This window comes from Pristiophorus japonicus, chromosome 21, assembly GCF_044704955.1.
Source record: "Pristiophorus japonicus isolate sPriJap1 chromosome 21, sPriJap1.hap1, whole genome shotgun sequence".
Taxonomy (NCBI): Eukaryota; Metazoa; Chordata; class Chondrichthyes; family Pristiophoridae; genus Pristiophorus; species Pristiophorus japonicus.
The window spans coordinates 8,564,444-8,578,160 of record NC_091997.1 but is presented as its reverse complement, the minus strand read 5'-3'; the positions used below and the strand labels follow the sequence as shown (position 1 = coordinate 8,578,160).

The 13,717-nt window shown below is 41.1% G+C and overlaps 1 protein-coding gene across 3 annotated transcripts in view; it reads left to right on the top strand.

Annotated features, from left to right (window-relative positions):
- The window catches only part of LOC139233810 (ceramide synthase 6-like), a 49,487-nt gene that overhangs the window by 28,762 nt on the left and 7,008 nt on the right, over nucleotides 1-13,717 (top strand). For all 3 annotated transcript variants that reach the window (XM_070864359.1, XM_070864357.1, XM_070864358.1), the window contains exons 8-10: nucleotides 2,993-3,121; nucleotides 6,302-6,408; nucleotides 10,429-10,585. In XM_070864359.1, coding sequence (XP_070720460.1) covers nucleotides 2,993-3,121; nucleotides 6,302-6,408; nucleotides 10,429-10,585 — 393 coding nt within the window. The remainder of the gene's footprint in view (nucleotides 1-2,992; nucleotides 3,122-6,301; nucleotides 6,409-10,428; nucleotides 10,586-13,717) is intronic.

Below are 13,717 nucleotides of genomic sequence, written 5' to 3'. Positions count from 1 at the left end.
GTGGAAATTAGTGCTCTTTTGTTTTGTTTTTAATAAGTTAAAATCTAAACTCCCCGTTATTTAGTTATGTTTGGCGCTATTTATTTTAATTTTTCAACTTGTTTTAGGCTTGCTTGCAGGACAAATTCACTAATATGGTTGTTGAGTCTTTGTGGGATGTATTCCTAGTAATTCCTCATATACCATTCCTCAAATCTTAATTATGATGGTGGACATAAACATCAGAGGCAAAAGAGGAAAAAAAAAAATTCAGTCTCTACCATATGATTTGAATCAGGGGAATTATTTTGGGTGTTCTGAATGTTTCCCTGGATTGTGATTCTATTATAGTTGTTGGGAGTTTTAACAGTCAAAGGTTTCTATCATGTCCTAATAAGTAAGAAACAAAGAAAGAAAGACTTGCATTTATAAAGCATCTTTCACGATCACCGGATGTCTCAATGTGCTTTACAGCCAATTAAGTACTTTTGGAGTGTAGTCACTGTTGTAATGTGGGAAACAAGGCAGCCAACTTGTGCACAGCAAACTCCCACAAACAGCAATGTGATAATGACCAGATAACCTGTTTTTGTTATGTTGATTGAGGAATAAATATTGGCCAGGAAACCGGGGATAACTCCCCTGCTCTGCGAAATAGAGCCATGGGATCTTTTATGTCCACCTGAGAGGGCAGACGGGGCCTCGGTTTAATGTCTCATCCGAAAGACGGCACCTCTGACAGTGCAGCACTCTCTCAGCACTGCATTGGAGTGTCAGCCAAGATTTATGTGCTCAAAGTTCCTGGAGTGGGACTTGAACCCACAAGTAATCAAAGTTGTTTGTGATGGGTGTTATCTTCTAATCTGAACAATGAACTATTGGGGGGTTTTCCTGAAGCGCACAAAAATGCGTACCATGGAACCTCATGGAATTGAATAAAAGAATGAAAATATGAAATAAAAGTCAGGAATGCATCATAAAACATACTTTCTATTGAAAGAAAGATCCGATTACTAGCACAACCACTGATCTTTGTAGCACTTGCCCTCTCGTGTACATCCCTCACTGCATGTACCATAGTCCCAAGGTTCCTCTCTGCAGGTGACACGTCACAGGCTTACAAGCTCCTCCCTCGACAGCGTGCGGACTAGAAGTGACACATGGATAGTCCCCGCAATGCATTCACAGCCCTCTGCAGCACTTTCATGTCTAGAGAACCTAAACTACGGACTTGGATTTTACCACAAATGATCGAATAAACATTGCAATCTGACCATGTCTCCACACAGATGGAATGGTCCTACATATATCTATAACTTCAGTGCCATCCTCAAAATAAAGTTGTTTGCTATGATTCTATTTAAAGAATTGTGTTTGACTATATTCCAGCGTGGTGCTGAGCAGTATAGGCTAGGAGTGCCTGTTCTGACTTAGCAGAGCTCAGCAGTGACACAAATTCACCTCAATGACTCTGGATTTTGGAGGAGGAAAGGCAGGCAGGATTCTTGCTGCTGATCATTGTAGTGATTCTTGTTGGAAACTGCATGTGCACAGACATCAGGTGAAGCCAGGATTAGATCTTGCTGTGTAATTCCATCACGGTCAAGTATCCCGCTGGCACTCAAGGTTCGATTTTTCCAGCCACAGTCCCACCAGCTTTTCCAGCGGATGGGGCTGACAAATTGCCCAGGGACAAACTATGGCGTGTCCCATTCCTGTATTCCCTCCCCACGTCTCCTCCCCACCATCCCGCCATCTTCTGGTGGGCAAGTCCAGCAGAAAAACCCACTGTATGTAAATGGGTGCATGTAAATGACATGCCAATGAGAAAAATATGCCCTCCAGGATATTTCTGGCATTTGTGTCAGCTGGATGTGAAGGTCCACCTGTTGGGGCCAGGGATCCGGTGTTTAGCGGGTAGATGAGGGGAGCACAAAACTGATGCTGGCAGCAAGGCCATGTGCTATGGATAGACAAATTGTGGGAGGTGAGGGAATTTTAACAATTTTGCTGGGACCTTTGAGACTACATAGAATATACGACACAGAAACAGACCATTCAGCCCAACAGTCCATGCCGGCGTTTATGCTCCCTCCACTTGAGCCTCCTCCCATCCTTATTCAATGAATTCTGAGACTACAGCAAGCTTAGCATGCAGCTAAGCTTTTATGTCTCTAGTATGTTAATGACCTTGGGACCAGAGGTTTGGTCGGGGTCAGAGGGCAACTCCATGGCAAGTGAAAGTCCTGCCCCCACTCACAATAGGCCCCAATTAGACAATCCAGGCATCACTGATAAGGCTCACACTTAAGTAAATTACTGGACAAGTGTGGCGCCTGTCAAACTATATCCTGCCAAGTCACTGCTTTCAGGAGGCGGGGGAGGGATGGAGTGGGCTGGGGGTGGGGCGGAGGATGGGACGGCGGTGGGGAGAGAGAAAATTGGGACGGGGGAAAGAAGAAGCAAAAATTGAGCAAACAAATTCTGTCAAATAAAAACGTCTTAAGCTTTGGGATTTAAAAAAAATTCAAATGCTGTACTTTGAACTTTAGTGCTTATTCTTCCCATTCCTTTTAACACTCCCCAACTCCACCACCGAAAGTGTGGAATGCTACCCTCTAGTTCTGGTTCATTGCACTATTTGGAATGATGTACTGAGGGATGGGAAAAATTGGTAGGTTAGTAGTGATCAAATGAACATCGACAGCAATCTGAGGAGATTTTGTAATTAGTGATTACAATTCTAAGGAAGTTCCAAAAGACGGTAACTCGAACAATGCAGCACTCCCTCAGTACTACACTGGAGTGTCAATCTAGATAATGTGCTCAAGCTCCTGGTATGGGACTCTGACTCATCTAACCCGAGAGCAAGAGTATTATGCACAAGCTGGGGCTGCAATCTACAGCCTATTACATTATTAGTGGGAACTGAGCCAACTGACTATCCTATGAGTGTACTGGAAAGAGTTAAGATCCAAATAATCTGGGTTACCTTTCACTTCTTTGTCTTTAGGATTTTGTTGTCATGTGTGTCCATCATCACGTCACCATTCTGCTGCTTACAATCGCTTATGTTGCCAACATGACACGGACAGGGAGCATTATTCTCCTCTTGCATGATGCAGCTGACATTGTTTTAGAGGTAGGTGTAAGAAATAGGCATTGAAGATGGAGCATTTCATAATCCATTAATGTTTCTGCTAAGCCACAGCTTTCCATAGTTACGCTATAGATACTGCCACAAATAATATACATTACACACCCGTATCACTTACAGTCTAATGGAGTGATGAAAACAGCTCTTCAAAACTGTTGTTTAAAATGGCAGCTTCAAATGTATTTGGCTCAATAGCTAAATGACTGTAACCAGGTCCCAGGTGTCTGTTTCCATTTGGCTAAATTGAAGGTATTGTATTTTTTTTTAATCGTTAGAAATGACAACATAGAAGGCAGCCATTTGACTCATTCTCCTGGGCCGATATTTGCTCATCAACTGGTCCTGTCTATTCTAATCCCTCTCCCAATATTCTTTCTATTCTTCCTTTCCAAATACTTATTCAATCTGTTTTTAAACAAGGTGATGTTTCTGTCCCAAAGTCACCTGTAGTAAAGCAGACTATGTTCTAATGACACTTTTTGTGTGGAAAAGTTACTATTCCCTTCCCCTTCCATGGTCTTTTCTAACTGCACTCTCACCTAAGTTAATTAATCCCCAAATTGCAGGGTCAGTGCTCTGCCACAAAAGTGTAGCAGTGTAGGATTGTGGAGCCCATCCCAAATGGTGGAATGGTGTCACTTAAATAGTTGAGGCATGTGGCCTTTAATGGGCACAATGCCAGTGAGAAAATCAGAGTGGCACCATGCCACTCTGGAAGAGTGAGAGGCACTTGTAGTCCTGAATAGAAAGTACCATATTTCGTAATTCTCCAAAGGGAAATGTGGGCTTTAATTTTAAGATAACATATCCTCTCAGGATAATTTTCATGACACATTATGCAATTGCATTTGGAAAATCCATATACACAACATCCACCATATTCCCTTTAATAGACACTGATTTCCATCAAAAATTCAATTAAATTAGTTAAAAAGGACCTGTCCTTTTATAAATCAATCTGACTGTCCCGAGTTAGCCCTACATTTCTAAGTGTTCACCAATTTTATCCCATATTATGGATTCGAGGGAGTAGATCTTGACTTTGTGCAATACGGGGTGATAGTCCATTTTGCATCTCACCCATTTTACATCTCCATTGAAGTCATAAAAATTGTGAGAGATTTAAATGCACTGCCAACTCACTATCACCTGTTTTACACTATTACACAAAGTCAAGATCTACCCCTAGAAGGTTACCCATGCATAACCGTGGTAAGATTAACTCTATTATAACTTTCTGCCTTATCCCTGTCACTTTTCTTGAACATGGATGTAACATTTGCCACTGTCCAGTCCTTTGACAGAATTACAATTTCCAAAGATTTTTGAAAAATATATTGTTGGTCTTTCTGCTATGTCTTCCCCAACCTAATTCAATATTTTGGGATGTATGCCGTCTGGGCCTGGCAGCTTTGCTACTTTTGGTTCTATTAGCTTTCTTTTTAAGTATAATTTCACTTTTAAATATTTATCTCCAGTAGTAGTGTTTCCCTGTCGGCCTCAGATATTCCTACTTTCAATTAACTTAACTTTCAACTTCGCTGTAAAAACAAGGCAAAATACTTGTTAAGCATTTCTGCCATTCCATCTCTTTCAAGTACGTTATGGCCCTTTCATCTCTAAGCAGCCTCACCTTGTCTTTCACTATCCTTTTACTTCTTATCTGCTCATAAAAGCCCTTGGTATTTCCTTTTATGTTGTTTGCCAAACTTCTTTCATATTCTCTTAGCCTCCCTCATCTCCCTTTTATTTCCCTTTTATACTTTTTATATTTCTCTTCTTTTGTATTATCATCCTTACATTTATCAGATGTCTCTTTTTAAAAACCTTACCTTTGCTCTGACATCTCTATCTATAATACCCCAGTCTCTGATAGACTCTCTTGTACACTTACAGAATGATATTTAAGCTGTCCTTTGTCCAACCCATTTTTAAATGTGTCATTACGGGACCATTGTTTGATCTGCTTTTTTTTTTCAACCAATTAGTCTGAGCAAGGTCTCTTCATTCCACCAAAATTAATTCATTTCTTGTCCAACTCTTTTAGCTTTAACATTTTTTTTGTTATATCATTTCAATGCGAGCCTGATTTGTTTTATGAAGAAAGATTAAACCAAGCGTCTTGGAGGCATGTTTCACAATGGAGGAGATGTGGACGTTCCAGTTGAGGATAGAGGAGATAGATGAATGTCAATAAATGAAGAACAAAATGTTAGAAATTAATGAATATATAGTGTGAGCATCAGCAAAAAGGTGGATAAGTTGGATGATGAGTTGAGAGATTATTGATCTGAAGAAGGAACACAGTGGGGGAAAGAGTACCTAGGGAACCTCTGGGTAATGGTGACAGAGTCAAGAGAATAATCCCATCAACTACAATATAGTGAGTAACATAACTTTAGGGGAATTCTGAGAGCATACCTAAGATTCATCCAGTCCTGCACATAACTACATTTGCTGAATATCATTTTTTACCCTCTGTCAATTCATTTAGTCTTGAAGGCAGCATGTGTAAACCTTGGATAGATTTCAGTTATGCTGCAGTTGATGTGAAACTACTTTCTCAGATTGGTCTCACATTGCTTACGAAAATTCAATGTGCCTTTACATCAGCAACTTCATTCAGTTGTATAACTGCAACTTTTACATCTGTGTTGTACCAACCTAAAATGTGTAGTGTAGTATAAGTGGTCCAATAGAAAGGGAGGCAGCTGAAAAACTGAAAAATGGCACCATTGAATCATTTATAGATTAGGTGCAAAACCCATGTTCTCTGTCTGAGAGTATATTATTTGCATCTTTACGTGTTAGTGAATGCCTCACTAACACTTGAAGTGAGAAAACTCCTTACATTTCTGGCAAACAGTTTGTAGTGTTGAGTTCTGCACTATCCGTAAACAATACTGAAAACCATTTAGTTAGTTGACTAAGCTACCCACTGGGTTTAAGTGTGTAAATAATGTCATCTGGCTAGAGACAATGGCAACTCCTAGCTTCTCTAGAAACATGCATTCTTTCATAGTGTTTCATGATTTACAAAAGGAATATGGATAACTTGCCCATTGAATGGCTACTTCCTGCAAGTTACATGTGTATATACATGTCATGGGCAATTTTCCTTTCTTATAAATTCAGGACACTAATGACTGTTATGTTTAAATCTAGCTTGCTAAAATGGCAAACTATGCTAAATGGCAAAACATCTGTAACATCTTCTTCTTGATGTTTGCTGTGGTCTTCATCGTGACCCGTCTGGTAATATACCCCATCATGTAAGTAACATCCTCCGAAACTTTGCATAGATAAGCTAAATTTCTATGTTTGCCAAGGAGAGGCAAGATTTTCCAATGAAGTGGTTGCCTTTTTTTTCTGGTTATATGTTGTTTTTCTCCTTGTCTCTTGAGGGTGTTGACTCCTGTTGGGATATGGTTCCACAAACTCCAGTTACTCTATGATACCTCAACTAAAGGTTCATTCTTTGTGTATGAGCCTGGACCGTGAATGTCAGCAGATTATTTGACCACGCAGCACATCGAAGCCGTGCCTGCTCCAGATCTCGCCCAATGTGCGCACACACCTATTTTTCAGCGGTCAAGGCTGAAAACAACCTTGTCTGTCTAGCTAACTCCGCACACACTGGGAATCAAGCCTTCTTGATTTGTGCAGCCCAAGTTCCATGTCACTGTTACCAACTTAGTGAAAGCAAGGGGCTGCATTTCTTTTTGGTTAAAATGGTCTTGTAGAAAGGGCAAAAGGATATAAAAGACAAAGTGTTCACTGGATTTAAATAGATTGAATTTGAGAAGTCCAAAATACTAAATATTCCACTTTAGGGCCCCAAGTTTCCACACGCGGCAAAAACAGGCGCCCCTCCGAGCTGGGCGCCCGTTTTTTGCGCCGAAAACGGCGCCTAAAAAAAAAAAAGCGCTATTCTCGAGTGCTTTGCAGCTCGATGTCAGCTTGGCGTGGCGCCCAGGGGGCGGAGTCTACCAGTTGCGCCGATTTTGTAAGTAGGAGGGGGCGGGTACAATTTAAATGAGTTTTTTTTTTTGTGCCGGCAACCCTGCGCGTGCGCGTTGGAGCGTTCGCGCACGCGCAGTCTGAAGGAAACATTGGCACTCGGCCATTTTAAAAAGTGCTGCAGAAAAAGTGAAAATTTGTTTATTGAACCCTTGCAAAGGCTTGCATTTTAATTTTCTTGATATTTCTGTGTGTGAGGGAGTGCATTCTGTAATTCAAGATAGACTGTGATAAACGGGACACATGCACTTGTTTGAGACTATTCAAATTCTTTGTAGCTGTTCAATTTTTAACATTTTTTAATAAAACCACATTGCCCTTCCATGATCAGCACTGAGGCTTCTTGCAGCTTTCTCCCCCTGCCGTCCGTCGGTCCCGACGGCAAACGGCTGCCTCAAGTTCTGAGGCTTCCTGCAGCTTTCTCCCTGCCTCCCCCCACCCCCCGCACGCCCGCCGTCGGTCGGACCCAACAGCAAACCGCTGCCTGAAAGGCCTGCCTGAAGCACTTTCACACAGGTGGGAACATGGTTTATTTAATCTTTTCTTTGTTTATAAATTTTTATTCGGGTTGGATTTATTTGTATAATATTTGTATAAGTATAACTAAGGATTTATTGTAGAATGTAATGACTTCCCTTCCCCCCCCCTCTCCCCCCCCTCAACTCGTTCCCGACGCCTAATTTGTAACTGCGCCTGATTTTTTAATGTGTAGACAAGGTTTTTTCAAGCCTACAAAAATCTTCACTTGCTCCATTCTAAGTTAGTTTGGAGTACGTTTTCACTGTGGAAACTTTCAAATCAGGCGTCAGTGGCCGGACACGCCCCCTTTTGAAAAAAAAATTCTGTTCAAAAGTGAAACTGTTCTACCTGACTAGAACTGCAGAAAACTTAAATGTGGAGAATTCCGATTTCTAAGATACTCCGTTCTCCACCAGTTGCTCCTAAAAATCAGGAGCAAATCATGTGGAAACTTGGGGCCAATATATCCACATTTGCAGATGAATGCTCAATGGATTGATCTGAAATTCCCTTCTCTTGTTATATTGGTGGCGGCATTAACAGTAGCCTGGAATTTGCGGTCAGCTGCTGTTGACCACGAAAACGACGTTAAATTGATTGTAGTGCTGTCAATAGGATATCGCCAGTGCAATGTAGCAATGACATCATCAAGCTGTCTAAGCAGCAAGTCACATTGAAGAATTCTCAGACAGCAATCCAGGAAATAAAAAGCACTGATTCAATTCACTTCTTAAAATTTTAACAGAGAGCGAAATAAAGATTAGGACATACACGGGATTAATGTAGAAGCTGAAAATGATAAAACAAACATAAAAATATTTTGTTTTTCATTATTTAAAAAAATCTAATAATGTTCGATCATGGAGAAATTTGACATTACACAAATATAAAATTTGTTTTTCAGGTTTAGAATGGTTGTTCAGCAGTCAATACGCTATTAAAACCCTAGTTGCACCTATTCCAACGAGGCTTAATTTTTAATGGGGTGTTTAACAACGCAATTGGATCGGAAAAGCTCAAGTTTTTGTCAGTTCAACTGATTTCACTGATTGCCGGCTATGGTTATGGGGGGGTGGTCCACAGTGCAGCGTGTCGGGGAGGGAATGGCTGACCGCAACTTTAGCATTTCCCCACTTAAATGCGCATGCGCTAAATCCCGATGTTACAGTCAGTTTCAGAGGGGTAATGACAACGAACGCCCACAGTTCGCCATCATTACCCAGTGCAAAATCCGGGCCAATTATAAAATAATTGAGCTGGCACCTCCACTGTGATAGTAGAGAGAGGGACTTCAGACAAGCACATTAAGCTGTTATAACACAAGTTGTCCACTGCTGTCCCCCAGCCAAAGATTGTTATATAGTTTGGATGAAGGAATGCGCACTGTTAGAAATAGCCAAAAAAAATATTTATTATTTTTAACTAGTTTGTAAAAATTGCTTTTTGTCAGTGAAGCTGAAATTCATAAACAATTGGGATATGTCCAAATTAAAAAAAAAAAATATCAATAACAAAATAATAGTTGTCATATGACATTGCAATGGAGATACCGCCTACTTAGGTTAACTGTTGCAAATCCATTTTGGAATGAGAAAGTAACAATACATAAAAAATTTTGAAGTTTCATACAGGAACTCTCTTTGCTGTTTGTAGTGAATTTTAATCTTGTGTATAAAGAACCGGTTTACAATTTCATTACAAATAACGAACAGAGGAAATTATCCCCTTTCGCAACTAAGCCAGCCATATGGAAAGGCGAGCTGCGGTGGATTAAACATTCCCCGGGGCTAGGAGCAGGAGCTGTGTATGACTGATGTGTTGTTCCGGGTCATTGAAGAGGAAAGGGTTCATATTGATTTGCTTTTCCTGTGCTCTGACAGATTTCTAGCTTTCATGCAGAGGGGGTGAAATTTAAAAATGGCCCCAAATTTATTTGAAGATTTTGATTGCAAAGCTGAAATTCAGAAGTTCAATTTCCAGGACTGCCTATCACATAAACTCACTTGCCCGAGTATCACTGGTTCTCAGTGTTACTGCTAACGAGGTGCTCCATTTTATGAAGCTTTTGCCATTCCTTGCTTAAGGTGCATGTCTTTTGAGCAACTGTTGCAAAGAAGTCTGTGGCTATCGATCCCATGCTCTCAGCAGCTGAGGTGGCAAGAGGTCTGTACAAGAGTGGAAAAGGAATGCAAAGCATCTGTCCTCATACGAAAAGGACATAAACATTCCTTAGGAGCAGAAAAAGGCCGTTAGGCCCAACAAGCCACATAAGTCTTCCAAACCATTTCTGCCAAACATTTGCCTCTCTCCAAAAAATGCATCTGGGGATGTAATTTTTGTCTTTGCTGATTTTAGCAAAAAGATAGAATGTATTAAAGCTAGTTTTGAGTAATTTAATGCATAATTCTTTCCAGGTGTCACTGGTAAGTAAGCCTAATTTGGAGTTAGCAGTCTCATTGGGACCGAATATGGATTTCAGCTATGTCTACTTTTTTTATCCTATGGGTAATGAGGACCAACTAATTGGCTTGGATTTTCTTCTTCACTGCCTGGCTACAATCTGGCAGGGCAGATTGCCTGTCCTTTAGAGATCGCGCCTGATTTTTATTCCATTGATTTCAATAAATCTATAACGGACAAGTGGTGAAGACAAAAATCAACCTCATTTACACTATGATTCAAATTTGATCACATTTTTGATTATTACTCCTGTGACTCTTTAACCCAGTGATGCGTTTCTGGTTGTTTTACAGGAGTATCAGGTCTGTGTTTTTTGAAAGCTGGGAGATCATCGGACCATACAAAACCTGGGGCTTCATAAATCTTCTTCTCATCACACTGCAGATTATGCACATCTATTGGTCCTATCTAATCATTCGTATGGTGTTTAAAGCATTTCATAAAGGAAAGGTAAACCTGTTTTCTCTTGATACTATTGAGTTTATAATTTTCAATGGATTACCATTAGGGAGCCAGACAATAAAAACATGACTTCATTGAACCTCTGAGCTTGTCATTGTTCTTTTTTGAAGGAGTAAACGTATGTGCCCCCAATGACCTGTAATGACTGTATTGGGAAATGGAATACTTTTTTCCATTTTTGTCTCCTATTGTCTGGATTAACGAAAACGCCCTTTACTCTGCCTCAACAATTTTTCTCAACCTCATCCTCAAAAGACCACACCCAACTGTACCAGTGTGAAGTCTTTCATTCACCCACACCAGGTCTCTTAGTGAGATTGCCAAGTAACATGAAGACCCACATATGCTAGGAACTTGGTTGAGACATCCAAACTCATTTCATGGGTCAGAGTCACTCAGTTGTGGAACTCTCACCTCTACAAGATGCATTGCAGCAACTCACCAAGACTGCTTCGGCAGCACTTCCCAAACCTGCGACCTCTACCACCTAGAAGAACAAGGCCCAACCCGCAGCCTCAGGGTAAATTTTTATTGATTTCTAAATTTTTCGTCCATTTTGTTTAAGAACCGCCCAATCGACCCTAAATTGCACTTTCTCACCCAGAATGGGGGTGCAAGGCCCATGTTTTTTCCCTTAGCGGATTTAAAAATTTTGTGGGGGGGAAGTTTGCGCCGGCGATAATCTTCCCAGTCTTAGCGGTCTTTTGGGTAGCGATCGGGCGCTGGCGGGCTGATAGGAAATTCTAGCCCAAAATCTTGGTTGAGAAGATCCTCCAAAGTGCTCCTTCCAGCAGGCACTGACTGGCTCTCTGTCCTTGATGAGCACCTCTCCATACTTGGCTCTCGGTGGAATAAGACCTGGAGTGCTTGGCCGTAGGTGGACTTGACTGTGCTAAAAAAATCCACGCATATCGTGATTGTCAGCGAGATGCTGGATCTCCTGCTCTTTCTTGACCCACCATTTGTTCTTTAGGTCACAAGTTTTTCATTGGACCTCGGCCTTCAGTTGTCTGTAGGTCTGCTTTCTTTCACTTGAATATACTCAAAGACTGAGCTTCCACAGCCCTCTGGAGTAGAGAATTCCAAAGATTCACCACCCTCTGAATGAAGAAGTTTCTCCTCATCGCAGTACTAAATAGCTGATCCTTTATTCTGAGACTGTGACCTCTGGTTCTAGACTCCTCAGCCAGAGGAAACATCCTCCCTGCATCTACCCTTTCAAGCCCTGTAAGAATGTTGTATGTTTCAATAAGATCACCTCTCATTCTTCTAAATTCTAGAGAATATAGGCCTTGTCTACTCAATCTCTCCTCATTGGACAATGTCCCCATCCCAGGAATCAGTGTGGTGAACCTTCGTTGCACTCCCTCAATGGCAAGTATATCCTTCCTTAGCTAAGGAGACTACAACTGTACACAATACACCAGATGCGGTCTCACCAGGGCCCTATATAATTGCAGTAAGATGTCTTTACTCTTGTACTCAAATTCTCTTGTAATAAGGAGGACACAAAAAATCTGCAAAGGGATATAGACAGGCTAAGTGAGTAGGCACTTAGATGGAGTGTAATGTGGAAAAATGTGAAGTTATCCACTTTGGCAGAAATAATAGAAAAGTAACTTATAATTTAAATGGAGAAAAATTGCAAAGTGCTGCAGTACAGAAAGACTTGGGTTACTTGTGCATGAAACACAAAAAGTTAGTATGCAGGTACAGCAAGTAATCAGGAAGGCAAATGAAATGTTGGCCTTTATTGAAAAGGGGATAGAATATAAAAGCAGAGAAGTCCTGCTACAACTGTACAAGCTAGCGGTGAGGCTACATCTGGAATACTGAGTACAGTTTTGGTCTCCGTATTTAAGGAAGGATATACTTACATTGGAGGCTGTTCAGAGAAGGTTCACTAGGTTGATTCCGGAGATGAGGAGGTTGACTTATGAAGATAGGTTGAGTAGGCTGGGCCTATACACATTGCAGTTCAGAAGAATGAGAGGTGATCTTATTGAAACTTATAAGATAATGAGGAGTCTCGACAAGGTGGATGCAGAGAGGATATTTCCACTCATAGGGGAAACTAAAACTAGGGGACATAGTCTCAGATTAAGGGGCTGCCCATTTAAAACTGAAAGGAGGAGAAATTTCTTCTGAGGGTTGTAAATCTACGGAATTCTCTGCCCCAAAGAGCTGTGGAGGCTGGGTCATTGAATATATTTGAGGCGGAGATAGACAGATTTTTGAGCGATAAGGGAATAAAGGGTTATGGGGAGCGGGCAGGGAAGTGGAGCTGAGTCCATGATCAGATCAGCCATGATCTTATTGAATGGCGGAGCAGGCTCGAGGGGCCAAATGCTTAGTCCTGCTCCTATTTCTTATGTTCTTATAAAACCAAGCTGACTCTGCTTAATTGAATTATGCTTTTCCAAATATCTCACTACTGCTTCCTTAATAATGGACTCCAGCATTTTCCCAACAACAGATGTTAGGCAAAATGGTCTATAGTTTCCTGCTTTTTGTCTGCCTCCTTTTTTAAATAGAGGTGTTACATGTGCGATTTTCCAATCCGCCGGGACCGCCCCAGAATTCAGGGAATTTTGATAGATCACAACCAATGCATCCACTATCTCCACAGCCACTTCTTTTAAGACCTTAGGATGCAAGCCATCAGGTCCAGGGAACTTGTCCGTCTTTAGTTCCATTATTTTACCAAGTACTATTTCTTTAGTGATAGTGATTGTATTGAGTTCCTCCTTCCCTATAACCCCTTGATTATCCACTATTGGGATGTTTTTAGTATCATCAAATGAGGCCATATGGGTTGAATTGAAGAACTAAAAAGGGGCAATCACACTACTGGGAGTGTAATATAGACCCCCAAACAGTCAGAAGGAGATTGAAGAACATATATGTGGGCAAAGTGCAAAAATTATAGGGCTGTAGTAGTGGTGGATTTCAATTACCCGAATATTAACTGGGAAAAAAGTAGTGTAAATGGTACAGAGGGTGCGGAATTCTTAAAATGCATTCAGGAGAACTTCTTTAGCCAGTATGTAACAAGCCCAACAAGGGCAGGGGTGGTTCTGGACTTGGTTTTGGGAAATGAAGCGAGGCAATTGGAAAGGG